This window comes from Bubalus kerabau, chromosome 6 (assembly GCF_029407905.1).
Source record: "Bubalus kerabau isolate K-KA32 ecotype Philippines breed swamp buffalo chromosome 6, PCC_UOA_SB_1v2, whole genome shotgun sequence".
NCBI lineage: Eukaryota > Metazoa > Chordata > Mammalia > Artiodactyla > Bovidae > Bubalus > Bubalus kerabau.
In genome coordinates this window covers 30,145,510-30,171,150 of record NC_073629.1, presented here as the reverse complement: position 1 = coordinate 30,171,150, position 25,641 = coordinate 30,145,510, and the positions used below count along the sequence as shown (strand labels likewise).

The 25,641-nt window shown below is 50.6% G+C and overlaps 1 protein-coding gene across 1 annotated transcript in view; it reads right to left on the bottom strand.

The window, feature by feature from the left end:
- Positions 1-24,581, bottom strand: part of SYT6 (synaptotagmin 6) — a 66,068-nt gene extending 41,487 nt beyond the window's left edge. Inside the window, exons 1-3 of the mRNA XM_055584665.1 lie at positions 24,369-24,581; positions 11,462-11,810; positions 9,528-10,083 (exon numbers count right to left, since the gene is read on the bottom strand). Coding sequence (XP_055440640.1) covers positions 9,528-10,083; positions 11,462-11,810; positions 24,369-24,531 — 1,068 coding nt within the window. The 5' untranslated portion in view covers positions 24,532-24,581. The remainder of the gene's footprint in view (positions 1-9,527; positions 10,084-11,461; positions 11,811-24,368) is intronic.
- Positions 24,582-25,641: the final 1,060 nt, after the last annotated feature.

Below are 25,641 nucleotides of genomic sequence, written 5' to 3'. Positions count from 1 at the left end.
CTTCTGACTCAGGCTGGCATCAGGCTGCCAGGAGGGCACAACCAGGGTTCACAGGGGCCAGGCCACCGAAACAGTGGGCAGGGCTGGCTGGCTTCATACATTATTCAGAGCAGCTCTGACTGGAGGGCCTGGGGAGCAGTCTTCATGGGTTTGGGCGGGCAGCCCGGGCCCAGGTCCAGCCTTGCTCCTTTCACACCTCCTGGAGCCTCCATGTGACCCTGATCTGCCCTGTGCACCTCTCTTTGAAGGTTCTCTCTCTCGGCTTCTCTCCAGGCTTGGTCCTGCTTGCAAGAGTCAAGTCCAGAATTCAAGGCAGAATTCCAGGGATACCTAGCCTTGCTGCAAATTCCTGATGCAATGTGCTGTCTTGGCCTGATTTGCTCTGAGTGGACTGGGGCCGCTCACCCACTCCCCCCAGCTCCATCCCACTTCTCCCCAAGTGTGGCAGATACATACATGCACACTGCAAAACCAGCCTGCCAAGTCACTGAGAGCTCACTTCCCTAAATGACACATAAATGAAAAACAAGAGTTCCCCTAAAATGATACATACAACCATGTCCCAATCTTCCACCAATGACCTCATCTCCAATGGGGCTCCAACTGCTCTTGGCAAGGCTGATGCTGAGCAAAATGGTCACATCTCAGTCTGCATCTAACTTGATCCATTGCGGGGTCTGATGATGTTGATCCTCCCCTCTCTTATTCTGGACACACAGTCTTGGTTTCCCAGGAAACTGTACTTTCCTGGTTTTTTCCTCCTAATTAACTGGTTACTGGTTATCAGCCTCCTTTGCTGACTTTTCCTCATGGTCCTCACGGTCTAAACAGTAGAGTGTCCCATGGTTCAGTCTTGGGTCTTTCCTCTTCTCTAAATTTGGGATCTCAACTAACCTCATGGATTTTAACACCATCTACATGCTGATATCCCCTATACTGAGTTGTTCAGCCAAGGCTTCTCTTCTGGTGCATTCTTTATCCAAGTTACTATCCAACACCTCCACTTGAATATCCCCAAAGTATCTCAGCTACCACATGTTCAAATCTGAGTTCTTGATCTTCCTCCTCATATGGGTTCTCCCTCCAGAATTCCCCAACTCAGTTGATTGAGAATCCCTCCTGAGTTACTCAGGCTGACAATCTTGATTCTTCTCTTTCTCTACACCTTAGACCCTGCACCCAATCTGTCAGCAAATACTGCTAATTCTGCTTTTGAAATACATCAAGAATCAAGAAGAGCTTACATCTCTACTCCCATCCCTGTCCAAGCCAGCACTGTCTCTTTCACGGCAACAGCTTCCCGATGGATATCCCTGTCTTTGCCCTGGTTGTATAGTCTATTTCCAACCTGTCAGCCCTAGTGATGCTTTTAAACTTTTGACTGTGGAACTCCATGAACCTTTCCTGCCCCTTTCCCCCTCTCACTTCATCTTTTATTTTCTCTCCTCTCCAGCCCCATTTCTGCTTCAGCCACATTGAACCCTTACTTCTTTGAACAAGCCGGGTGTTCTCCCACCTCAGGATCTCTGCATTTGGCATTTTCTCTGCTGGACCTCTGCATGGCTCTCTCCCTCTTATCTCTCGGCCTACTCAGCTGGCCTCCTCTTGGGGATATCTCCCCTGACTAACCTGTTTCACCCTGTGATTGGGCTTCCCAGGTGGTGCCAGTTGTAAAGAACCCACCTGGCAATGCAGAAGACACAAGAGACACGGATTTGATCTCTGGGTTGGGAAGAGCCTCTGAGGAGGAAATGGCAACCCACTCCAGTATTCTTGTCTGGAGAATTCCATGGACAGAGGAGCCTGGTGGATTACAGTCCCTGGGGTCACAAAGAGTTGGACACGATTGAGCAGCTGAGCACGCAAGTGCAGGACCTCTCCTCCAGCCATCCTCCCAACTCAACACACCCCACCACACTTCCAGGCTTTATTTTCTCCAGGCCACTCATCACTCTCAAACATACTATCTATCTCACTTACTCATTTGTCTCCCCACACCAGGGTGTAGGCTCCCTGAGAGCGGGGGCTTCATTTACCATGTATCCGCAGTGTTTTGTTTGTTTTTTTTTTTTTTTTACTGTTCATGGGATTCTTGCAGGCAAGAATACCCGAGTGGTTTGCCAGCTGAAGCTCCAATACTTTGGCCACCTGATGTGAACAGCTGACTCATTGGCAAAGACCCTGATGCTGGAAAAGATTGAGGGCAGGAGGAGAAGGGGACAACAGAGGATGAGATGTTTGGATGGCATCACTGACTCAAAGGACATGAACTTGGACAAACTCCAGGAGATAGTGAGAGACATGGAAGCCTGGTGCACTGAAGTCCATGGGGTCTCAAAGAGTCAGACACGACTTAGCGACTGAATAGCAACAACCATCCACAATGTCCAGGACTGTGCTTGAACCCTGCAGATGCCTGGAGAAATCACCGCTGGATGAACAATTCCTGAACCATCCCTCCTTGGCTGTCCTCAGTTCTCTTTTCGCTGTGCTCTCCCCCTGCTTGGTATCCTTTGCTGGCCCCTCTCCTCTTTCTTCTTGACTGTGACTGTTCCCCAAACTCAAATCTTATTCTTGAATTCTCTTTCGCCATCTGCATCCCCCATTCCACTCCCTCACTCTTCCAGCTTATCACCTCTGTCTTCCCCCATTCCCTTTTCACACCTAGTTAAATAGTGTTCTTTTGGTTACATTTTTACTTGCTCTGAAACCTCCACCCAACTGTCAGCTCCTTGAAAATAAGGACTATGTTTGTCCTTCAATACCCAGCGTTCTTGGACCCAAATAAGAGGTTACTGAAGACATGTGGGTGAAATTTCATTATGCTTCCCTCTTGCTCCTGCCCTCCCTCCTGGCCAGGGTAGAACTGGGAGCCTGAGATCCAAGGTGGGCACTTTGAAGGTATTGCATCAAACTGCCGGTCAATGAGTATCTGGGAGGCTTTGTCCCAGGGTGATTGAATGAGTCACAGTGACTCGATTTTGCAGATTCTTTGACTCCAATTGAAAAGGCCTTTTGTAAGCCTTTGGATCCTGTTGCACTGGAGCACATGGGTGTGAGAAAAGGATGCAACTAACTCTTTTCTGGCAAGGAAAGCAATTTCATTCCAGGAGGCCAGTTTTCCACCAACACACTGGGACCTGCATGTCCCCCTGGGACAAGAGAACTGCCTTCCTACCTCCCCCATCAGATTGTGAAGCTGTGAGGACTGGACAGAGTTGAAGTTTTCGTATCCCCCGGGCTAGCCTGGTGTCTGGTACACGGTAATTACGCCACAAGTAGGTATGCACAAAGAGAAGAACCCACCATATGCGAGAGAGGTTCTTTCTAGATCTTTCCCCCAATCCAAAGAAAATAGAGAAACACACTCCCTTCCCTCTGACTCTCTCTCAATACTCTCTTCCTTCACTGCCATCAAAGCCTAGCCTAACATTTTCTTTTTCTAGAAACTTCCCAAACCAATCTCGTCTGCCTCTGATTTCTTTTCTCCATCTCTCCTCAACATCTCTGCCTACGGCTGCAGTACAGCAGCTTGGGTAATTTTGTTTGTGAACATCTGAATTGGTTTGCCCCTAGGGGTGTGCCCTCTGCGTGAGAGGGTTGGGAGGTTGGCGGGGGAGTCACTGGACACAATTCCCATTAGCCTAAGCTGTAGGAGCCGGGCTCTTTCTTTGTCATCCTTTCCACAGCCCAGCCAGGCTTCTGTCCACAGCATGTGCTCAGTGATCAAACTGACTGCACACGGTTGACACTCAGTACGTGTCTGTTGACTGAAAGAGGAATGAACGTCACACTCAGTGCCCACAGGAAGAACACTGCAGAGATGGCAACGGAATCCAAGTGTCAGCACAAAGGTCCCCTGGAACAAGAGGAATGAACCAGGTCACGAAGAAAAATCCAAACCAAACGCTCCTCTGGATTTCCTGATGAGCTGCACCATTTCAGGGTCTGTCTTCTGCCCAAGGAGCAACATAGTCACACTTACTCCCCTCTAGCCGTGCCAGGACATGGGCTCTGCTGAAGGCCTGGACTTGCTGAAGGCTCTCTACCACTACCTGTCTGGGTGGCAGTGGGTATCACTGAGCTTGCAACCTTCATTTATTTACTTACATATAGGGCACAGTATTAAGGCTTCCGGTGAGGATGAAATGGGGTAAAGTTGCTTGTGCTCTTGGCTCCTGGTAGGAACTCAAGTAATAACCTCCATATTAATAACTGGTAGACGGGGGGGTGTGAGAGGCGGGGAGGGCGCTGAGCCCAGGTGCAGGGCTGTGTCTCGGAGGAAAAGGAGGAAGGCCGTTTGCTGACAGGGCCTTGCTTGTGGCAGCAACTCCCTGGAGGACATTTCCCAGGGGCTTGAAGAGAGGACACTGAGGGGAGGGAATTCTGCCCAGTGGCCTATCAACCCAGGCTTTAGGCCTCTACTAGGGAGACCACACTCCCGCACACTGGGTTTTTCTGCTATGAAATTGCTTTTTTACAGGAGAAGCTGAGAATCTCAGTATCTTGAAACTGGTTTCTGAGGCACGTGCAGCCCAGAGATGGCAAGTCACTTTTCCAAGGTCACACAGAGAACACAGGGCAGGACTATACATAAAAGAGAGAAATAAATAAAATAGGAATGAATAATAGCCAACCACCTGTTGGAATAGATGGTCCAGACCAAAATTGGGGCTCAGACCCCGGGGTGGTATAAATAGTGCCCTGGAGGCTGAGTTAGAAGAGAGGCACTGTAAGCATGGAGCTCAGCAGGCTGCCCTGTGACCATGCTGCCCTAGGCATCTTTGCATTTTATTTAAGTGACTACATATAATACAAGCTAGGTACCATTATTACCTCCCACTTTCCTGATGAAGAAACTGAGGCACGGTTTAGACAATGTCCCTAGGGTCTCAAAGCTAGAAAGTGCAAAAGCTAGAATTCAACACAAGTTTGCCTGGTACCAAAGCCTGAGCTTTTCGTACCCATCTCTGCTCATTCCCAGGCTAGAGAATAGACTGTTCCACCATACAAGGCCTCCCTTCCCCCCTGCAGACTGAGTCCAGGCTCCCTGATAGTCTGTGGAGTACTGACTGCATTGCCACCAAAACACACACACATATGCACTCACACACACGCACACACACATGACCACACACACTCACTCTGACCCATGGGGAACCTGGTAAGGCAGAAAGATGGCCAAGTCCATTAACGCCACCAAGCATGGCACATATTTATGGCCCCAATTACAGCCTCCATGAAGGAGCAGGAATGGGGACAGAACAGTTGTGTGCGCTGGGGTCTGAGGCCTCTGTAGCAATAACTACAAGATTACAGAGACGTTAGCAAACCTTGGTGACGGCAGCTCTATTATAATGATAAATCTACAGCTTTATATAGAAATAATGAGACTGGGGGCTGAAGTGGGGGAAGGGAAGAGCAGAATGATCTCAGCCAATGGATGTTCTGGGTGGAGAGAAAAATGGCAAACCGCAGGGAACTCCCAGGAGACCTCCAGGGAAACTGAGTCAAGCCAGCGAGAGGGGGAAGCCTCCGTGGCAGCATGAGCGTCTGGATTCTGGGGAACAATAGAGGGCTCCGATGGCCCCAACACGTCTGCTGTGCCTGCTTCTCACCCTCCAGTTGAGGGGGAGGAGTAGCTCTGTTACAGCCTAAGCTTCGCCCAGAACAACCTGGGGATGCTGAGGCCAGTGTTCCTTGGGCCTTAAGGGTTTGCGATTAAAAAAGCTCGCCTAATTGGATGCATACCTTCCCTTCGCTGGCTTTGAAGCTCCACGTTCAGTGCTCGTGCTAGTAAGGAAACAACACAAATGCTCCAGGCTTTGCTACTCTAAACCACCTTAAGCACCGGGGCAGGAACCAAAATAAGGAAGCTGTCTGGTTCCACCTGCCAGGGCTGCACCTGATCCTCCCGTCCGCGTGCAAGGAGCAACAAGCAGATAGCATTCATAGACTGGTGTGACCTCAGAGCAGCCTCCCCAGCCCGCTTCTCACAGGGCCTCTCCTTCTACCAGACTGTGAGTCACTGACCCTCCACTTCAGTCCAGACCACCTGATCCGACTGGTTCATTTCTTTGCTACTCCAGACATCAGCCATCTATCCGAACCATCACTCTGAAGGAATGCAGAGCCAAGCCTAGCTCAGCTCATTTTCAAAATACACTTGACTTTCTCCTCCAGGAAGGCTTCCCAGGTTAACTCTCTGCTTCTTGAATAATCCTTTCCCTGTGCACCAATACGTAGTTTTATTTGAATTAACTAAGCCATGGGTCATTCGGCAAGAAGGTGCTGAGTTCTTATGTTTGCCTAAAATGACACGCTCAGCCCTGAGGGAAAATAAAAAAGTCAAATGTGAGACACAAACCATTCCTAAGCCACTGGGAGGACTTTGAAAGACAGAATATGATTTGGTGTATAACTGAGGAACCCAGAGAATAAATCCAGGAGTGACTTCTCTGAGAGTGGAAGGACTTTGGGGGAAGCTTTCAAAGGTGGGTTGGTTTGGGTCAGAGAGGTGGGGGAAAGGCCTGGCTGCCAGAGGGAACCTTGGGAGTAACGGCAAGAGGCAGAAATGCCGGACGTGTTCAGGGACCAGCCTGCAGGTTTGAGGAGCTGGAGGCCAAAATGCAACTCTAGGATCAGAATCCGGCAGGAATCTGGCACGCAGGAGAGATGGGAGCCGACTGGGCTCATCCACACCGGCCCCCATGGCGCTGGCTGCAGGATTTCACATACATGGAGTGCTCAATCATTCTCCGTCATTGCGACTTGGGCCTCTCTGGCCTCAACGTAATTACAATTTTAGAGTCAGCTCAAGCAAAAGCACCAGCCCTTTATTTCCTTTTCCCTTCCTTTGCCTGAATCCTCATCCCCCCAGGATAAAGAGACCGCCCCTGAGAGCCAGCCTGCTGAGAAGCTGCAGAGAGGAGGGCCCTGGTGGCCTCACCAGACAGAACATTCATCCCACAGACTGTGAGCAAGATGGGTGTATGAGCAAGTCACCCCACCTTCAGCTTCGGAAACTACTGGTCTCAGACTCCTCCTGTCCTTGGCTAGAATGCTTCCCCTTCCTCTTTGCATATCAAGTTATGTATACCAAGCCCTCCCACACAGCTAAATTCTCTTTCACCCAAGACACCGTCCCTGACTGTCCTAATTCTCAGATCTTACAACCTCACACATTATTTGCTACTTTGCATCACTAGCTACTGCATGAACATTTCTTGTCTCTATAATTCAAGTTCTGCATTGGGTCAAAGAGGCTGTCTTCTATCTGAGACCCTCCTTGCTCCCCAGTGCTTTGCACAGGGTCCTGCTTAAGCGAAGATAGAGGAGGACTATAATGGTACTGACTGAGGGTGATGAGGATGGTGAGGGTCTATCCTTTTTCTCAAGCTGGGCTGGGGAAGAGGTGTGGGACATGGTAGGGACAGCCACGGAATTCTAGGAAGTTAGCATTCAGGTGAGGGGCGTCCCTGAGCGCAGACTGCCTGCTCCACGATAAGGGCGTCCATCGTGCCTGGAGCTAAAGTCACAGGAAAGGGAGGTCTCTGGGGAGGAGAAGGGAAGCTCCTCAGAGGGCTGAGTTGAGTCCTGCTCCTCACAGCCCCTGGCCCCCACCCCCCTCTCTCTCTGAGCCCCTGGGCCTCAGCCTCAGTATGGGGAGGACTAAGCCGCTCTTCGCTACCTGTACAGTCGCCATAATGAAGCTGCTGCCATTCGAGACCACAGGGAAGAGCTGTACCAGATGTAAACTTCACAGTGATTGATAGAGCAGAGCTCCTGAGCTTGGGGCGGGTGCACAGCTGCTGTTCCAGCCGGCCCCGTCTGCCCACCCCGTCTGCAAGCCCCTCTGCCTGTGCTGTTTTCTGTTCTTGGGGATGACATTTCAGGAAAGCAAAAGTAGGGGAGGCGCTGGGACACCAAACTGGACCAAAGTTAGCACCAGCTAGGAGAATGGGCTATCTCAGAGACCTTCCTGGAGCAGAAACAGAGCCCACCAAGCTTTCTCTCCTTGAACAAATCAATTCCTTTTCCCACCAGAGTGGGGTTGATTTTCCCAGCCTCTCTCCTTACAAATTCAATATATAGATATTGAGTATTGATTGTCCACAGGGAGAGTCTGCACCCAGAGAAACAGTGAAAGAAATATCCCAGGGGACACTCAACCACTTGGCGTTCAAGACACCAGACACAAGGCCATTGGCATTTGGTGGCAACACCCTTTCAGGGCTCTCAGCTGCCTAGCTGGACTTAGAGAAAGGTACATCCCACACCTCCATCTGCGGGATGCAATTACACAGCTTCTTCAACAGCCACCCAGGGCCCTGGAGAACACTGTCTACACTGGACCCAAGGGTTTTGGAGATGCCCTCTTAATTCTCCGTGCCAAACCTGCCCACCTCTTAAAAAGCCAACTCAAGCCCTACTCATTTTCAAAATAGTGCTTGACTTTCTCCTCCAAGAAGTCTTCCTGGGTTAACCGTATCCAACTCCTATTGCTTCTTTAATAATCCTTTCCTCGTACGCCAATACATAACCCTTTCCTTGTGCGCCTTGAAACCTTCCTGGTTAATTCTAATTGATCATGAAGAGCCCGGCATCTGGCTCTGTAGTGTGTGAATTAGCCAGGTCTCCTTCCAGGCTGGCCTCCTCCCCTACCACCTTCCAGATGGCGCAGGCAGGCAGGGCCTGAGAGCAGGGGGCTCTGGTTGTTCTGGTTGTTAAGTACTTCCAGTCCCCCTTCTGGACATGTGGTAGGATTGCTTTCCCCTGTCCCCTTAATATTAGGAGTCACATGTGTCTTGCTTTGGCTAATGAAACGTGAGTGGACGTGACATGTGTCATTTCAGCATGGAAGCTTTAAGAAATAGTGTACGATTTGCCACATCCCCTCCTTCCTGAGGTGGTAACTAGGAGCACAGGGTCAAAACAGAGCCTCTGTAAACTTGGTGACAAGGTAGAATGGAACCCTGGTCAAGCTGAAAAGCACACATAATATGAACGAGAACTAAATCTTGGCTGCTTTAAGCTACCAAATCCTAGGATTATTCGTTGCTGTGGCATAACCTGGTTTATCCTGATTAATATAGCCTGTCCTTGATCGCCTGTGCCAGGCTTCTAGTACACATCAAAGCCCTTGGCACATGTTGCTGTCTGAGTCAGTCTATAGGCCTGGCCCCATCCTCACCCATGATTAAAGACATACATTATAGGTGGTAGTCCTGAGGCCTAGCAGGTAGAGGCAACCACTACAGAAGATACATCAGAAGCAATAGATACAAATGCCCTTTCCTTCCGTTCCCAACCACTTGGGAGCTCCGCTGTCCCCGTCCCTCCCTGCCCACCTGGGGCCCAGTGCAAGGATTTCCCCCGGGGTGGGCTGGGCTATGAAGCGGGGTCCCCATTCACATCCTGAAGGGCAGAGGCCCATTTGTCTCTAGGGGTTCGGGGGTTCAGGAACACATTCACTCAAATCCAGAACTATAAACCCTGAAGAGGCCCCCGGGGCAGGCGGTACTCACACTGGTGGCGTACTGGATGTCCTTCCAGATGGAGGTTTCCCGGGACAGGTCGGAGGCCTCAAAGAGGTTGTCCAGGATCACCTCCCCGATCATGTCGTGGCGGGAGAAGCGATCAAAGTCGAAGACGCTGAGATGCAGCTTGCGGTCGGCCAGCTCCTCGTAGGGCACCGGGAAGTGGAAGTTCTCGTCGAAGGTGGGGTTCAGGGTTTTGCGGTGCACCCGGGTCTGCAGCTTGCACTTGCGATCGGGCAGGAGGTAGATCTTGACGTAAGGGTCGGAGCTACCGCAAAAGTCCTTGGCTGGGAGGTCAAAGGCCTTCAGGATGCGCACAATCAGGGTTTCGTTCTCGTAGTCGTAGCGCAGGCTGAAGTTGATCTTCCCGCAACTCTTGGCCTCGGATTTGGCATCGTCCCCATCCACCGACTTCTGCTTATAGAGTTCGGGCTTGATGCGGCCGATGCTGGTGGGCTGCTCCGCCGCTGGGGGCAGCTCGTTGCCGTAGTCCACGCTGGACACGTGCATCTGCCGCGGCAGGTGGCGCTTGAAGGACGTGTGCCTGGAGGAGGGGGGAGGGGTGAGAGAGTGAGGTCGGGGGACGGGAGAGCGGGGTGCAGGCCGAAACGGCTCAGGGCCCCGGCTCATCCTACCCGGTGTGAGGCCCTCTTTACTTCCTGCTAGTTTACCCCCTTTACCTCTGCCTCACTTTGTGCGCATGTCTTAATCCACGTAAAGTAGTTGGAATGGGGCCTGGTACATAACAAGCTTTAGTAAAGGTTAGCCATTGTGATCATTATCTTTTCCCCTGCTTTTCTGCTTCTGGCTTTCTAGGTTTCTTTCCTGGTAGACGTTGACTCTGGTTCACCTATTTAAAAAGCTCCCCTATTTAGAAGGACCATCCTTTCCCACCCTCCATACAGCAGTCCTTCATCACCACCACGATCATCACCCCCTTTCCCTCTGCCACTTTGTAGCTACATGACCTGGGACACATTATTTAATCTCTGTACTATAAGATATGAAAAAATAAAAGTAGCAATTGCATAGGATTGCTGTGGGGTGAAATGAATACACACGATGTGCTTAGAACAGAGCTCTTATTATCGCATGGATTCTTACATTGGCTCCTCACAGCAACCTTATGAGGGTCATTAGCCCTATTTTACAGTTGGGAAAACTGAGGGTTAGGAAAATGAGCAATTTGCCTGATGTCAAAAAACAAACTCCGTAACCGTGACCCAGCACTTGTACCATTTCTGGCTTTCAATCTGAAGACCAGGCCTGCTTCCCTTTGGCCGGTCCGCTGGGATCCTGGACCCAGGAATCCATAAGAGCCCCAAATTTTTAATAAATACAATGCCTTATGGATGCACGTTCCACATCTTTTAAAAGTTTCTGAATTTAAAAAATAAATAAAGTTTCTGAATTTAGAGTAGGTTTTTGTCATTACATGGTGGTTGTTTTTTTTGTCATTTTGTTTGTTCAGATAAAGAATGTCATGTATCCAATTTCTGTAAGGCAGGGAACTCTGGCAAAGGCTATTCTCCTTTTCAAAATGTTAGGAATCTCTTGCTTCTCTCCCACACACTGCAGACTCCATCTCAGAGGCGGTGCGGACATAGACACGTCATTAACTTTTATGCCTCTGCACCTTTGCATATTCCTTTCCCTCTGGACAAGCCAACACCTCCCACCCACGCACATCTCAGAGTTGACCACCTGCACAGCACCCCACCTCCAAGGTTCCCCTCTCCTGAAGTCACTTCTGGTGCCTACCTCCGAGCCAGTCACCCACCATGGAAGACATCATCTGACATATTCTCCAACCAGAATACGCATATGATTATTTCTGGTCTCTGATCCTCACAGGCTGGAATCTCATTCATGTATTGGATTCAGGAATGTGGAGTTAAGGAAGGGAGGGGTCCACCCCTCACCTGGTGGATGATGCTGGCTCTGTGGTCTGTCGCTGCAGCCGTGTGTGACGCTTGATGTGCTCTTTGACGGACATCTGCACCTCGGCTGGGATATCTGGGGACGTGTGGCTGATCTTCACAGCCGCCTCTAGGAAGCCCAGGGTGTGGGGATCCTTGAGCTTGTCCGCCATGTTGCCTCTGGAGCTGGGGCTCTGGAGGGCCTCCGGGGAGGGGTTAGCAGAGGAGGGGCTGGAGGCCTCCTTGTTCCTCCAGGGCATCCAGCACAGCTTCCAAAAGAGAAAGAGAAAAACTGCCACCAGGGCCACGCCACACACAATAACTACCACTGCGAGGAGGCTGACAGAGGTGCCTGCCCTCAGCCAGGCAGGGAGGCACAGAGACAGACAGAGGTGGGGAGAAGCCGGGAAGGGTTTTCAAAGAGGGGCCACACACAAGGGACAGAGACGGAAGAAGAGAAAAGAGTGGTCATGAGAAGGCTGCCCAGGCAGAGGAGGGATGGTTGTAGGGTCAGTGCTCCACATCCAACTTGTGAAATATCTGCAGCCTCGTGTTCACCTCAGGCTGATTTCTCCAGCTTCGCCCCTCCCCCCACCGCCAGCTTGGGGAGCACCTGGGCTGCCTCCCCGACTCCCTATTGGCATGTGCCCAGGGAAGGGAAAGTAATTTAAATAGCAGCCTAAGCAAATGTGCAAATTCGTGAAGCGTTCACATTTGGATGCTGTTTGAATTTCTATTAGAACTGTTACTATGGCCAGACTTCAAGCAGAGTAATTTTTTGCAGACAGCTCTCTTCCTCCACAGGTTGTGAGGCATCGGGGGGCCCCAGGCTGAGAAACTTCATTCTCTTCGCTCACTCCAAGCCCGCCAAGCCCACAGCAGGAGCTAATATATAGTGAGTAGGTTGACTTGAAGAGAACGAGATCAGGCATAATCTCCTTGAGGGTGGGGATTAGGTCTAATGCTTCTCCCGTATTCCCAGAAGTGTGCACATAGTAGGCTCAACAAATACTTGTATGAAGTTGGAATCTCCCTGGAGAAGGAAATGCCAACCCTTTCCAGTATTCTTGCTTGGAAAATCCCATGGATAGAGGAGCCTGAAGGGCAAAAGTCCATAGGGTTGCACAGAGATGGACATGACTGAGCCCGCACACACCACACCAAGTTGGAATCTGATCCACACAGTTTACTTCAGAGCTAAATACAAATAATTCCGATAGCTGTCCTTTGCCCCCATTCCTGTGGTTCTGCTGTAACACTGGTATTTTTGAAAGTCATGATTGATTCAGAGGCAGGCACTCACTGTCCCACCCTGTGCCCCAAGTAGGATGTCCATTACCCTAGGAGAGTTGTGAAGGATGCCTTTCTCTGGGAGAAGCTACTAAGCACGACCCTCACCCCCACCCCACCTTTAGGAATGAACCTTTGAGCTCAAGGCCTCTTCTTACTCTGAGACATCAGGAAGCCTTGAACCAATGGGTTTGCACAAAGGTCACTTGTAGACAAGCCAGAAGAGGAGGCTTGTTTGGCTTGCGTATGACTGAAAAATCAAGCAGTTACATCATCACCATCGTCATCATCACACCAGATTCCTGGCTTCTCTGGAAATGGCCTGAGGTCTTGGTAACTGGACCTGTGCTCCCACATACTGAGAACTGGTGATGCCCTTCAGAAGGCTGTATGCTCACTAGCTCCTGTCCCTGTTACTTGCCTACCACTGCAGGCCTATGAGCTTGCAGCCTCTGAATTATCCTGTCCCAAGCCTTAAGAATCTTGGGATTTAAGGTGAGGAATGAGCCTACAAGTACTGAGGTCAGGCTGTGCTTTTGCAGGTGGGAGCAGTGTTCCAGATGAGGGACTTGCCTGTGGTCAGAGATCACAGAGCTTAGACCAGGGTCCAGATGTCCACTGCCCACCCAGCCTGGGGCTCATTCCACTGTCTCAGACTGTTTGTCCTGGATTAAACTGTAGGTTACTACAACCCTGTGTTATTTTTTATTTGTCTGACTCAGGACTCAGCATAGAAATTGACATATGAGAATGAATGAATGAATCAGTCGATCAATATCAAATAAAACAGCTGTCATTATCGCTCAACCAATATTTACTGAGCACTTGCCTTTTTCCTGGTACTAAACTAGGCTGGGAGATGCTTGGTCCCTCTTTGGGGGATCAAGAGAACTCTCATAGCACAGGCCCCAGGGAAAGCTCTCCTCCTTCCAGAGGGACCTGAGGAAGAGGCCAAAACATCAGTCATCCTCTCTGGGGAGCGAGCACTGCCTCCTGACTCCCTGGCTGCAGGGTATTGGCCTTGATCAGCTACCGCCTTCAGGACCAAGGAATAAGAACATAGAACCCTCATGCCTTTTGCCACCTTCTCCAGCCCCCAGGCCCCTGCACAGAGACCTGGGAGCCTTTCCCCAGCATAGGAGCTGAGGTTAGTCCACCAGAGACTGCTAGGGACCAGACAAACTGATTCTAAGTGAACTTCTAGACTAAAGGTCTCCAATTACAGTGTGCATGCATCCTGGGAGTGTAAGAGAAAAAAATATTAGATTTCTTGAATATTTATTCATTATCTGAAAAATAAAAAAATCAGAATTATAATATACAAATTGATAGTAATGAATTTTGTTATTGAATTTAGTCAAGTTATGAACATTACAATGTCCAAGGCGCAAAGTGCTTTTTATGTATTCACTCATTTAAGACTCTCCAGTGAAATAGGTGAAGATTATTATCCTTATTTTGCAGATGAGGAAACTAAGGCACAGAAGGTTAAATAGATTGCCCAGGGTCACACAACTGCTAAGTGTTTGGAGAGTCAGCTTTACAATACCCCTTTTGTACATGTATATAGAACATGGGAGCAAATAAACACATATTGGAAGTATTAAATAAAAATAAATTTTGCTGTTACGATTTCATGATCTAAATAGTCTGAAGACTGTTTCCTTAAGCCCTGATACCCTTGGGGTTCACAGGAATGCTACCACAGATATAGCTAAGTATATACCACAGATATATATATATATATGTGTGTGTGTGTGTATTTAAAAGTATCTGGCCATCTCTGAGCCCTCCACATCTGTTCTTTGTTACAGCAGTTCCGGGTGCATTCTCTGCAATATGAGTCACCTTAAAACAAAAGGTATTTCTAGGGTTTTGCTTTCCTTTGATCATACATCTTTCTTCTTCTGGTAATAATTAGAATTTTAATGAGAAAGGGGGAGAAATGGGGGGAATCCAGAGAGCAGAGAGTGCATTTAAATGTTCAGTCTGACAAAAAAAAAAAAACAAAAAACTGAATTCATAAATGAAAAGAGAGGTGGAGGAATCAATTTTTCCTCAGCATGGTTGCTATTTGGAATGTGTCTCCACATGACCCCTGGCTGTTGTTCCCTCAGCGCTGTGAGATTATTGGGAATTGGCACCCGGTGCTCAATACTGGTTATGTAAGGCCAGGAGGCCCTTCCTCTGCCTGGAGACTCTTCTTCCAGGATACCTCACAGGCGGGCCATGCAAAGAGAATTAGGTCCCGATGCTGAGTAGGTTCACACCACAGGGGAACGAGGTGGTGAGCAAGGCTGGTAAGACCAGAATTAGGCCACGGTGTGTATGATTGCAGAGGATTTAGCTCCTTTAAAATCACTGCGTGTGACCTGGAATTCAGCCTACCCTCAGAGCCTGGCTGAAAATGTGTCACAAAGGGCTGTCCAAAGGCCCAGGTGACCTAAGACACTTGCCTTCCTACCCCGGGCCTGCTGGGACCAACCCACCAGGATGCATTGCCTCTAGTAAACTGCAGGTGCAAACACAGCCTTCACAGCCTTTTCCCCACTCAAGTCTTGTTTGAACCTCAACCCTCTGAGGCAGATAGCATTTTGATGGGCAGTTTAGCCATCTTTTGAGTTCTGACCCAGTGCTCTTCATATTATACATACACTAGCTTCATGGTAAGAGAGAAGAAGGACACCGTGGGGGAAGGAGAGGGTAGGACAAATTGAGAAAGTAGCACTGACATAGGAGAAGGCAGTGGCACTCCACTCCAGCACTCTTGCCTGGAAAATCCCATGGACGGAGGAGCCTGGTAGGCTGGAGTCTATGGGGTCACGAAGAGTCGGACACGACTGAGCAACTTCACTTTCACTTTTCACTTTCATGCATTGGAGAAGGACATGGCAACCCACTCCAGTGTTCTTGCCTGGAGAATCCCAGGGATGGGGGAGCCTGGTGGGCTGCCGTCTATGGGGTCACACAGAGTCGGACATGACTGGGGTGACTTAGCAGCAGCAGCAGCAGCATTGACATATACACACTATCATGCGTAATAGAGATAACTAGCGGGAAGCTGCGGTGCAACACAGAGAGCCCGGCCTGGCGCTCTGTGACTACCTGGGGAGGCGGCAAGGGGTTGTGGAGGGAGGCTAAAGAAGGAGGGGATGTATATATATAATTATGACCGAGTCGTGCTGACGTACAGCAGAGACCACCACAGCATTGTAAAGCAATTATCCTCCAATAAAAGAAAGAGAGGCAAGCCTCTGGTAAGGGAGAAAGTCCTACACATTGAAAAAGAGGACGAACTTCCTAAGTGTTTGTATTTCTATTCTTCCTTCCTCTCCTTTTCCTTCTTTATTTCCCCTTCAGCCTGGAGAGAAAGAAGCATTGTCTTGGAGTCAGACTGGGCTCATTCAATGTCCATCTCTACTGGTTATCAACTGTGACTCTTAATCTCTCTCAGACTCTGTTTCATCATCTGTAAAATGGGTAGAGTAATATATCTGCCTGATAGGGTCATTGTGAGATTTAAATGAGGTCAAGTGTATCAAAAGTGCAAAGGACAGTGCCTAGAATGTAGTAAGCCATATAATAAATATTTGCTATTTTTATTAGAATTGTCTAGTTCTGCCCAGTCTGATTTTGAACATCTTTCAATTTTAAAATTTGTTTAGTGGGCAGAACACATGCAAACCATGAACACTAATAAGAGAGATAGCTTTAACTTTATCATTACAAACTAGGAACAATCTTGCCAGTAAAAATAATACAATTATTCTATTATATAATATACATATTAATATAATACAATTATTCTATTATGTCTCTATATAATATGTATTATAATACATATATATTACAGCTAGATCTCCCTGTATCTCAAGATGTAATACATACTATGTGAAAGATCTCACATCTCCAAGTTTTTCTGTCAGTATTCACTGTTCAGTTGTTTTGCCATTACTGTCAGCAACCAGCTGGTGAACAAGCTCCAAAGGAATAAGAAGAAATTCATGGAAGAAAAATGTACAATGCAGAACGTACTATGCTTTTGCAAAGTTTGCTTGGAAACTGGGGAAAAGAAGTCCATTACTCAGTATTAGGTATCAGAGGAGACCAGTATTTTATGGGCACCTGGTTTGGGGAACCATACTGACCAATTACCCAGCAGCCTTTGGGAGAGCAGACGGCGATGGGACTTGGCTTCGGAAACACACCCGGTGATCTGGTGCTGTGCAGGGCACGTGGGTTCTAGCCTGGACTGGGGAAGTGCTCAGAGACACGAGGCAGACATCTCCACTGAGCACCAGTGCCAGAATGACCACAGAGCACGCTCATCAACTGTGTGACCTTGAACAAGTTACTTAACTCCTCCAAACATTGGTCTCTTTTACTTCAAAGAATCACTGTAAATATTAGATGAAGTAAGGCCTTGAGCACAATGCTGGATACATGGTGTATGTGCTTAGTCGCTCAGTCGTGTCCGACTATTTGCAATCCTTTGGACTGTAGACTCCCACCAAGCTCCTCTGTCCACAGGATTTTTCAGGCAAGAATGCTGGAGTGGGTTGCATTTCCTCCTCCAGGGGATCTTCCCAACTCAGGGATTGAACCGTGCCTCCTGTGTCTCCTGCATTGCCAGGTGGATTCTTTACCCACTGAGCCATCGGGGAAGCCCAATATATGGTGAAAGTTCCCAAAGGTAAGTTGCTGTTATTTCTTTCTGGTTTTTGTTTTTGTGGTGGGTAATAGTTCACTGGGTACAGAATGAACCCAAAGCTTGGCCATTGAGGCAGGGAAGTGGGACATGGGACCAGGGGGCAAACATGTGAGAGACTTTAAGACCCTTCTTTTCTGGTGATGATGATAAGGCCCCTTCTTTCCTGATGATTCCCTGAAGGCCATCAGGGCAGGACCTGCCTGTCACCTTAAGTGAGATTGTCTGACAGCGGGGATGGCTCATGGCCTCCCTCTCTCTCTGGAAAATGGTAGGCTATTAATTAGCAACCCAGGCATTTCTTATCTCCCCACTGACACTTTTTTCTCCAGAGACAGAGCCCTGATACTCCAGTGCTCCCTCCTCTTCTCTCCACCCATAGTGTTAGGATTTATCAGCCTTTCTCATCACTTGCTATTGTTCCCATTTTTCTAATGGGCTTCCGTGTCAGGAAGACATTCTTGCTAACAGACTAATTGAAAAGATAAACTGGAGAGAGGAAGTGAAAAGAAAGGACCATTTCCTCTGCTCCCCTCAAAGCTGGAGAAAGCTGGCTGCAGGGTCTGGGGTCGCTGATGGACCCTTAGAAATGGGCAACGTCAGGCTCTGCAGAGCGAAAGCTGCCTCAGTGAAGGAGCTCCCGGGCAGACGCAGCTGGAGGCACAGACCTGCACAACTCAGGGAGCAGCCAGCAAGAAACTCAGAGGCCCCAAACCCTGGAAGGTGCAGTGTCTAATCTAGGAAGGGAAAAGACTCTGGTCAGAACCATTAATACGAAGACTAGTAATGAAAGTGTTAGTTGCTCAGACGCGTCCGACTCTTTCTGACCCCATGGACTACTGTAGCCCACTAGGCTTCTCTGTCCATGGGATTCTCTAGGCAAGAATACTGGAGTGGGTTGCCATGCTCTTCTCCAGGGCATCTTCCCAACCCAGGGTCAAACCCATGTCTCTTACATTTCCTGCATTGTGGGCAGGTTCTTAACTATCTGAGCCACCAAGGAAGCCCTAGTAACAGTATTTGTTATTTATTTCTATATAGTAAGTGCTGTGCCCCTTACAAGATCTCTTAATCTTTACATCCTCCCTAAGAAATTAGTATTCATCTCTCAAAGAAGGGCTTCCCTGGTGGCTCAGAGGGTAAAGCGTCTGCCTGCAATGCGGGAGACCCAGATTCGATCCCTGGGTCGGGAAGATCCTCTGGAGAAGGAAATGGCAACCCACTCCAGGATTCTTGCCTGGAGAATCCCATGGACAGAGGAGCCTGGTGGGCTATAGTCCACGGGGTCCCAAAGAGTCGGACACAACTGAGCGACTTCACTTTCACTTTCTCAAAGATAAAGTAACTATGTGAGAGATGTTAAGGTAGTAACTTGTACAAAGTGTACCTAAGCGGAAGAGTTGAGATCTGAACTGGGGACTTTCTGATGTTGAAGCCGAGGGTCTTGAGCAGTTCCCTGAGGGGTCTGGAGGCAGAGCTGAAGTGTTCCAGAGGCAAAGTCTGGGCAAAGAAGCTGGGGAGGCATTTCTTCATTATAATTAGGAGAGGGTGGGGAGCATCTTCAGGTTTTTAGCCTGACCCTCTGAACCTGGACAGAATTCTGGGGGCCAGCCTCCTCACCCCCCATCTCTTTCTCCTTCCCTGAAGATGCAGAAACTATAGCCATCAGGCAAATAATCAATGGCCCCTGGAAAAGTCCCATCTGGAAATGTACCTGAGAAATCCCTGAGAGAGAGAGAGTGTGTGTGTGTGTTGGGACAATGAAGGCTATTTTGTTCTGAGGCTCACATACATCTTCCATTAATAATAAGCACTGCTTATAAATTTATTAGGAGAACCTGGTATAATTAAAATTCAGGGTTAGGGGGAGGGGAAGCAGGAAGCCTTTGTTTCCTTTCCTTCTTTCAGAGATCCAGGCTGAACTACTGATGGGGATAATTAGTGGAGTCCAAACAGAGAAGGAATTAATGCTCTTGGAAAAGCTGTGATGAGGAGAGACAATGCTGGACTAATTACAGCCGCACCAAGCTTTATGACTGGGTGCCTGTTTCCACCATCATTAGAGGATTCAGGGATAAATCAGAGACTAATATGGAGTGTCATAGCTAACAGAGCATTGGCATTAATTTAGGGATTATTTTAGTATTATTATTTTGGTGGATGGTAACTGTACCTTTCTGCCTGGTGGTCAGGATATGTGGCCCTTCTGAATGGAGCAGTCAAGGCTGGGATGATGGGGAGAGGGGCAGACAGAAAGTTGGATTCTTTTTCCTCCACCTGCATCTCCCTGTTTATACCTGCAACCAGTGAGAAAAGAGGTTTGCCTGGACCTCATGGAGCAAGAAAAACAGTTCAGTCCCTGCATAGAGAGAAGGGAGGGATAAGGTAGTATCATATACCTGGAGAATCCAGAGCTGGATGTACTGCTCACTTCCACTTTTCAGTCCCTCTGCTTTCAATTCCTAACTGTGGCTGTGTCCTTCTGTTTTTATTTTTAAAAATTTCCCCCTTTTTTCTCCACCTTCTGTTTTTAGGCATTTTTTCCTAAGTTGGACTAGCAGGGGTGCCACTTAGCTGCGTCAGGACTTTTCTCTTACCCTATGTTCCCCCTACCCCCCACCCCACTCCAGACAGTTCTGTGGGAAAGTGAAAGTGTTACTCAGTCATATTTGACTCTTTGCAACCCCATGGACTGTAGCCCACCAGGCTCCACTGTCCTTGGAATTCTCCGGGCAAGAATACTGGAGTGGCTTGCCATTTCCCTCTCCAGGGGATCTTCCTGACCCAGGGGTTGAACCTGGGTCTCCTGCATTGCTGGCAGATTCTTTACCATCTGAGTCACCAGGGAAGCCCTGCTGCTGCTGCTGCTGCTGCTGCTGCTAAGTCGCTTCAGTCGTGTCCGACTCTGGGCGACCCCATAGATGGCAGCCCAACAGGCTCCCCCGTCCCTGGGATTCTCCAGGCAAGAACACTGGAGTGGGTTGCCATTTCCTTCTCCACTGCAGGAAAGTGAAAAGTGAAAGTGAAGTCGCTCAGTCGTGTCCGACTCTTCGTGATCCCGTGGACTCCAGCCTACCAGGCTCCTCCGTCCATGGGATTTTCCAGGCAAGAGTACTGGAGTGGGGTGCCATCACCTTCTCCAAGGGAAGCCTTATACAGATCTAAAAATAACCTGGCCTGATCCACATGCTTCAATCCTAGTCCTCATTATTTTCAGTCACACATCATACTCCAACTCTGTGGACAGGGAGGACACAGTCATGCTAGAACAATTAGAAAAGAACATATCTTTTGTGCAGAGCTTGGGAGGATAGAACATTCTGTATCTACCATCCCCACTCTTGAAGTTCCCACACAGAGAGAAGGTAACTTCTAGAACTGTAAATCCAAGGGCTCTACAACTCCTAGATCCTTGATCCTGGTTCTGGAATCTTAAAGCCCAAGACACACCATAGTCTGAATATCATCACCATGGGTTCTAAAGGATTCTGTATTGCACTTTTCCCCAGAGAGGGCAAAACCTGCAGAATTCCTTCCTTCCATCAAGGAGTGAGGGACTGACTCAGTTACAGAAACAGAACTTTTTGTGTGTGTGCTTGGATGAAATGCTGTGCATTTAATTTGGCATTACAAGCAGGAGAAATACTATCTGTGCTGCAAAAGGCCAACTTCAAAGCCAGGTGGCTGAATCACAGAACATGTCCAGAGTCATTAGAAAAGTGAACAAACATCACATATATCTCATGGCCATAAGTGCACCAGAGAATAATCATTCCTGCCTGCCAGCCTGGGAGGGGCAGGGCCGCTCAGGCTCTCTCAACAGATCCTTGCATTTTCTGGAACAACTCTGTACTTCTTACTACCTTGAGAATGCTATCAGAACCCAAGCTACCCACACCTAACACTCTGCAACTTGGCTTATGAAAAAAAAGTTTATTCACCTCCATAAGGCAAAGGACACAAAGAAAGGTGAAGAACTGCCTGCTAGTATCCCTGGGGTGGGGGTGGGGGTGGGGCGTGAGCGCAGGTGGATAGTAAGAAGGAAAGCAGACCCTTTACCTTTAGAGTTTTTAAAGAAAAGATAGGACTTGCTTTTAGTTCAGATAGCTGTGTACAGATGTTTCCAATTCAGGGTCTGATTGAGATTTCTTGTGCAATTCGTATCACAGACCTTGGCATGTAAGAGGGTCCCCGAAAATGATAGTAGAGTCAGAATCTCAGTTGTTGAATCTCAGGGTGTTACTTAAAATTACATGAGCTAGAGACTTACAGGAGTAGAAAGGCAGAGGAAAACATTCAATGGCAAAGGGATCTGGGAATACTCTCATCACTTGCATTTTTCATGAAACTGCAAATGAAAAGATGCAGCATTTCTCTGAATGGAGAATCTGGACCCAGACAGTGTTCTGGAATGCAGTTGTTCTGGGATGCCTGGGTGTGGGATACCTCAGGGCCTGATCCCAAATTCCACAGCATCACCCCAGACTCCATGCACACCTAAGCCTCCAAGATCCCAAAGCCACACTTAACCATTTTTCTTTTTCCTGCTCTGAACAAGGGTCTTCTGCCTCTCCCATCCTTTTCAGACCCCTCCCCCCACAGCTTGGCCCCAGGGCTTGTGACTCAGCAGCCAAAGTTAAAGTTCCCCAGGGCTGACAATTCAACCTTGCTCTCTGAAGCAGCCTGCAGGGAAGGCATACTGATTCATCTGGGCCTGCTGGCTCTTACTCCTCAGCCTTCCCTCATCCCCAGCCTGGCCATCCAGGTACCTGTCATTGCAGACTATGCGGTGTCCCTCTGAAGTCAGAACAACAATGCCTCCCTGTATCAGGATGTGTACATATGAATGCCAGCTGCCCCCCACCCTTAGCATTTCTGCTCTAAACAGACAGGAGGAACAGTCTCCATCCAGAACTCGACAGGTGTGTTCTCAGCTTGAATTTAGGGTCTGAGGGGGTCAGAGCAAGCATTAAGAGACCCACTGGAGAAGGATCATTGGAGCAAAGAAGGGAAGGGAGCTGGGGAGGCAGGCAGGAAGAGACTCCCTGACTTGGGGAAAATTGTGTGTCTGACAGGCATACGGAGTTGGGTAGTGCAGGAGGTGATGGCACCTGAGAACCAAAATCTGATAATACTTACTGGGCCTAATTTGTTCAGAGATTCTTCAAGAAGAATCGACCTCCACCACCGTACAACCCTCTAAAAGTTCTTCTGCATATCTAACCTCAGTCCTTTCTGCTGCAGTAATCAGCTCATTGATTAAACACTGCCAGGACCAGAGTTGGGGGGAGCAGCGCCCCCTACAACCCACACAGAGCCGAGGTGGGCTCCACCCGCTCCACGGTTGGACACAGCCCCCTCACACACACAAGCCTCCCCGGGGCCACTACCCTCCTCCCTCTCCCCTATTCCCCAGCGGCCCTGTTCCTAACCTAGGACCTAGCTACATCTCCGACCTTTAACCTCAAGTGAAAACAGGGCCCTGGAACCTACGGCCTCTGGAGAGCTTACTCCACCTGTATCTCCTTCCAGAACCGCAGCTCCAGTCCCCTCTTCTGGTCCCAGGAGAAGCGCGTGGAGATAAAATTCCCGCCTCTCGGGGCCCCCTCCTCGCTCTCCCGCGCGGATGATGCGCCGCCGCGGGGCGACCCCAGCGTATCTCTAGGCCCAGCGCCACGGGGGTCAGGGTTGGGGTACAAGGAGGGGTGGAGTCTGTGGAGCCAAAGGAACCCCGGAGCCCGGGTCCCTGCAGGACCTCCCCACCCCCACTCCGTATTCTCTCTCGAGGCTTCACACTGCCCCCAGCCTCTCCCCATCGCGCGTTACTCCCTCCCGCCCAGGACCCTCCAGACATCGGGATCCGGACAAAGAAGCCCGGCTGCCGGGGGTGAGCGCGGCCGCGCGGCGCGGGTGAGGCAGGTAAATACCCGCGGCGGGCCGGCCGCCACGCCGCCCACCCTCCCGCGGTTCCCGCCGCCAGGGCGCGACACGCCATTCCCGCTGTCGCGACTCCCGGGAGACGCCGCAGTCGCGCGCCAGGCCCGGGCCCCGCGGGGCTCGCGCTCCCGACTCACCGGCTCCGGCGAGCTCGACCCGGCTCGGGCTCCCTCCTGGGCTCGGCAGCCGCCTGGGACTGCGTCCGGCGCAGGGTCCGCGCCGTTCGGGCAGGAGTCGCCCGCTTGGCGAAGTCGGCAAGAGACACCGGCTCCGTCGCTCATCGGCCCCGAGTCCGAGTGAGTCACAGAGAGACCGAGGGAGCGAGTTATAGGGGTGGGGAGTAGGGGGTGCGGTGGGGAGGATGCCGAGACACCCTCCCCCACCCCGCCCCCCGCCCCCCAGCGGAGACGCAGAAAGCCACTCGCAGTCGGAGACACCCGGACACAAAGACCTCGTGCCAGGCGCAGACCCAAGTTTCTCCCTGAGAGACCCAGGGGGCTGGGGCCGCCTTCCCCGAGAGATCAGATAAACTGACGGGACAGACCGACAGACGCACCCAGGGACCTTGACACCCTCCGAAGAGACGAGTTACTTCCTCAGCCGGGATGTCCCTGGTCTCCTGCTTGCTCCACGGACCCCCTCCGCGGGAAGATCGCCCGCGGGGCAAGCAGAGAGAGCAAGAGGGAAACTGAGGCCCCGAGGGGAGCCGCGTCCTGGCAGCCCGGCTTTCCGCGGGGGCCCCGCAGAGTCACACAGGTTTAAGCAGGGTATTCTCTCCCTCCCGGATCCCCTTCGCGTCTCTATGCTTGTCCTGCGAGCGATGGCCAGTGCACTAGCCGGGGCTGGATCCGAATCCAGAATCCTGAGCTAGAGTTCTCCACATAGGCTCCGGGGTTCCCGAGGCTGGGGCTTTGGAGAGCAGGGACAGCCAGGGCGAGACTCCAGGAAGGGAAGGGGCCTCTGCTTTCCTGTTACCTGAGTCGGCAGCGCTCGGACTCCGCTCTGGGGGCTCTAGCTCGAAGCTCCGACAAGTCTCCACGTCCAGCCCGAGAGGGGGCGGCCGGGCCCGGCACAGAGAGGCCAGGACCGCGAGCGCCGCCTGGCACCGAGGCTCCCCGGTCCCCCGCACCCCACTCATGCCCCGGACACCGCAGCCCTCCAAGCAGCCGCCGGAACCCGCGCCGCGGCCGGACTGGGGCGGGGCAAGGCGGCTCCAAGAAGACCCTCCCCGCAGCGGCCCCCTCCGGCTCCGTTCGGCTTTTAATCACTTCCCCGCAGGGTCTCCGCCCCTCACGTGGCATCCCGCGGCAGCTGGCAAGTCTGGCGCCTCACGGCCGCCGCCTCTACACTCAGCGACCGGTCTGAGTCCGGGCGGCTCGAGGCGGAGGGACCGAGTTGTCCCGCATCCTGGAGGGTTCAAGACCTGGGAAAGAGCCTAGGATCCGGCTCCGCATTCACGGCCTGGTGTGACCTTGGGCCTCCCTGAACCTCAATTTTTCCTCCCTGTGAAAAGGGTACAAATGAAAACGTGTGCTTCACGGGCTGCGGGGAGATGTAAAGACAGCGGTTGTGAAAACACTGGGTAAATTGCCACATGCCACACAAGTGGCAACGAAATGGAGAAACCTATTCTAGAAAGATGGATGTCCCTGCTAGGAGTGGGAGGACCTTGGCCAAGGTTCCTAATCGGGGAAGTTAGTCAGACTTGCCCCCTGTGCCAGCTTCGAAGGCAGAAGACCCCAAGACTGTGGGGCGATGCGAACTGCAAAAAGACTTTCTGAGCCCCTCATTACTGCTGTCCGCGGTACCCGCACGTTGCTATGGCGACGGGAGGCAGCGGCCGTCTCTCTCCATGGCAACCGGAGGGGAAAGTTTCTGGCGAATAAGAACGGGGGGCGTTTCAAGAGGGCCCTCGGTTCCCGCCAGACCCATGTCCCCGCATCGGTGTAACACTACCGACGTTACGCTTGCTGATAAGCATAACAAGAGCCAAAAGGGCCGAAATTTAAACGGAAGGATTGAGGCTAGACTGGGCAGAACTCCCCTCTCGGAACTGTGGCGTAAGGTCCAGAAGCAGGTTGACTGAGGGGGCTTTTAGGTGCCCCTTTCAACCTGGAGGTCTGTGGACAGCCGCCAGGCCCCTGCGGGGCCTGTCACAAAAATCTTGCGTTCTCGGCTGGTCGGCGGGTGGGCCTCTTCCTCTGTGGGGTTCAGCCGAAACTCCAGGTTCAAGTCCCTTTGCCTTCCC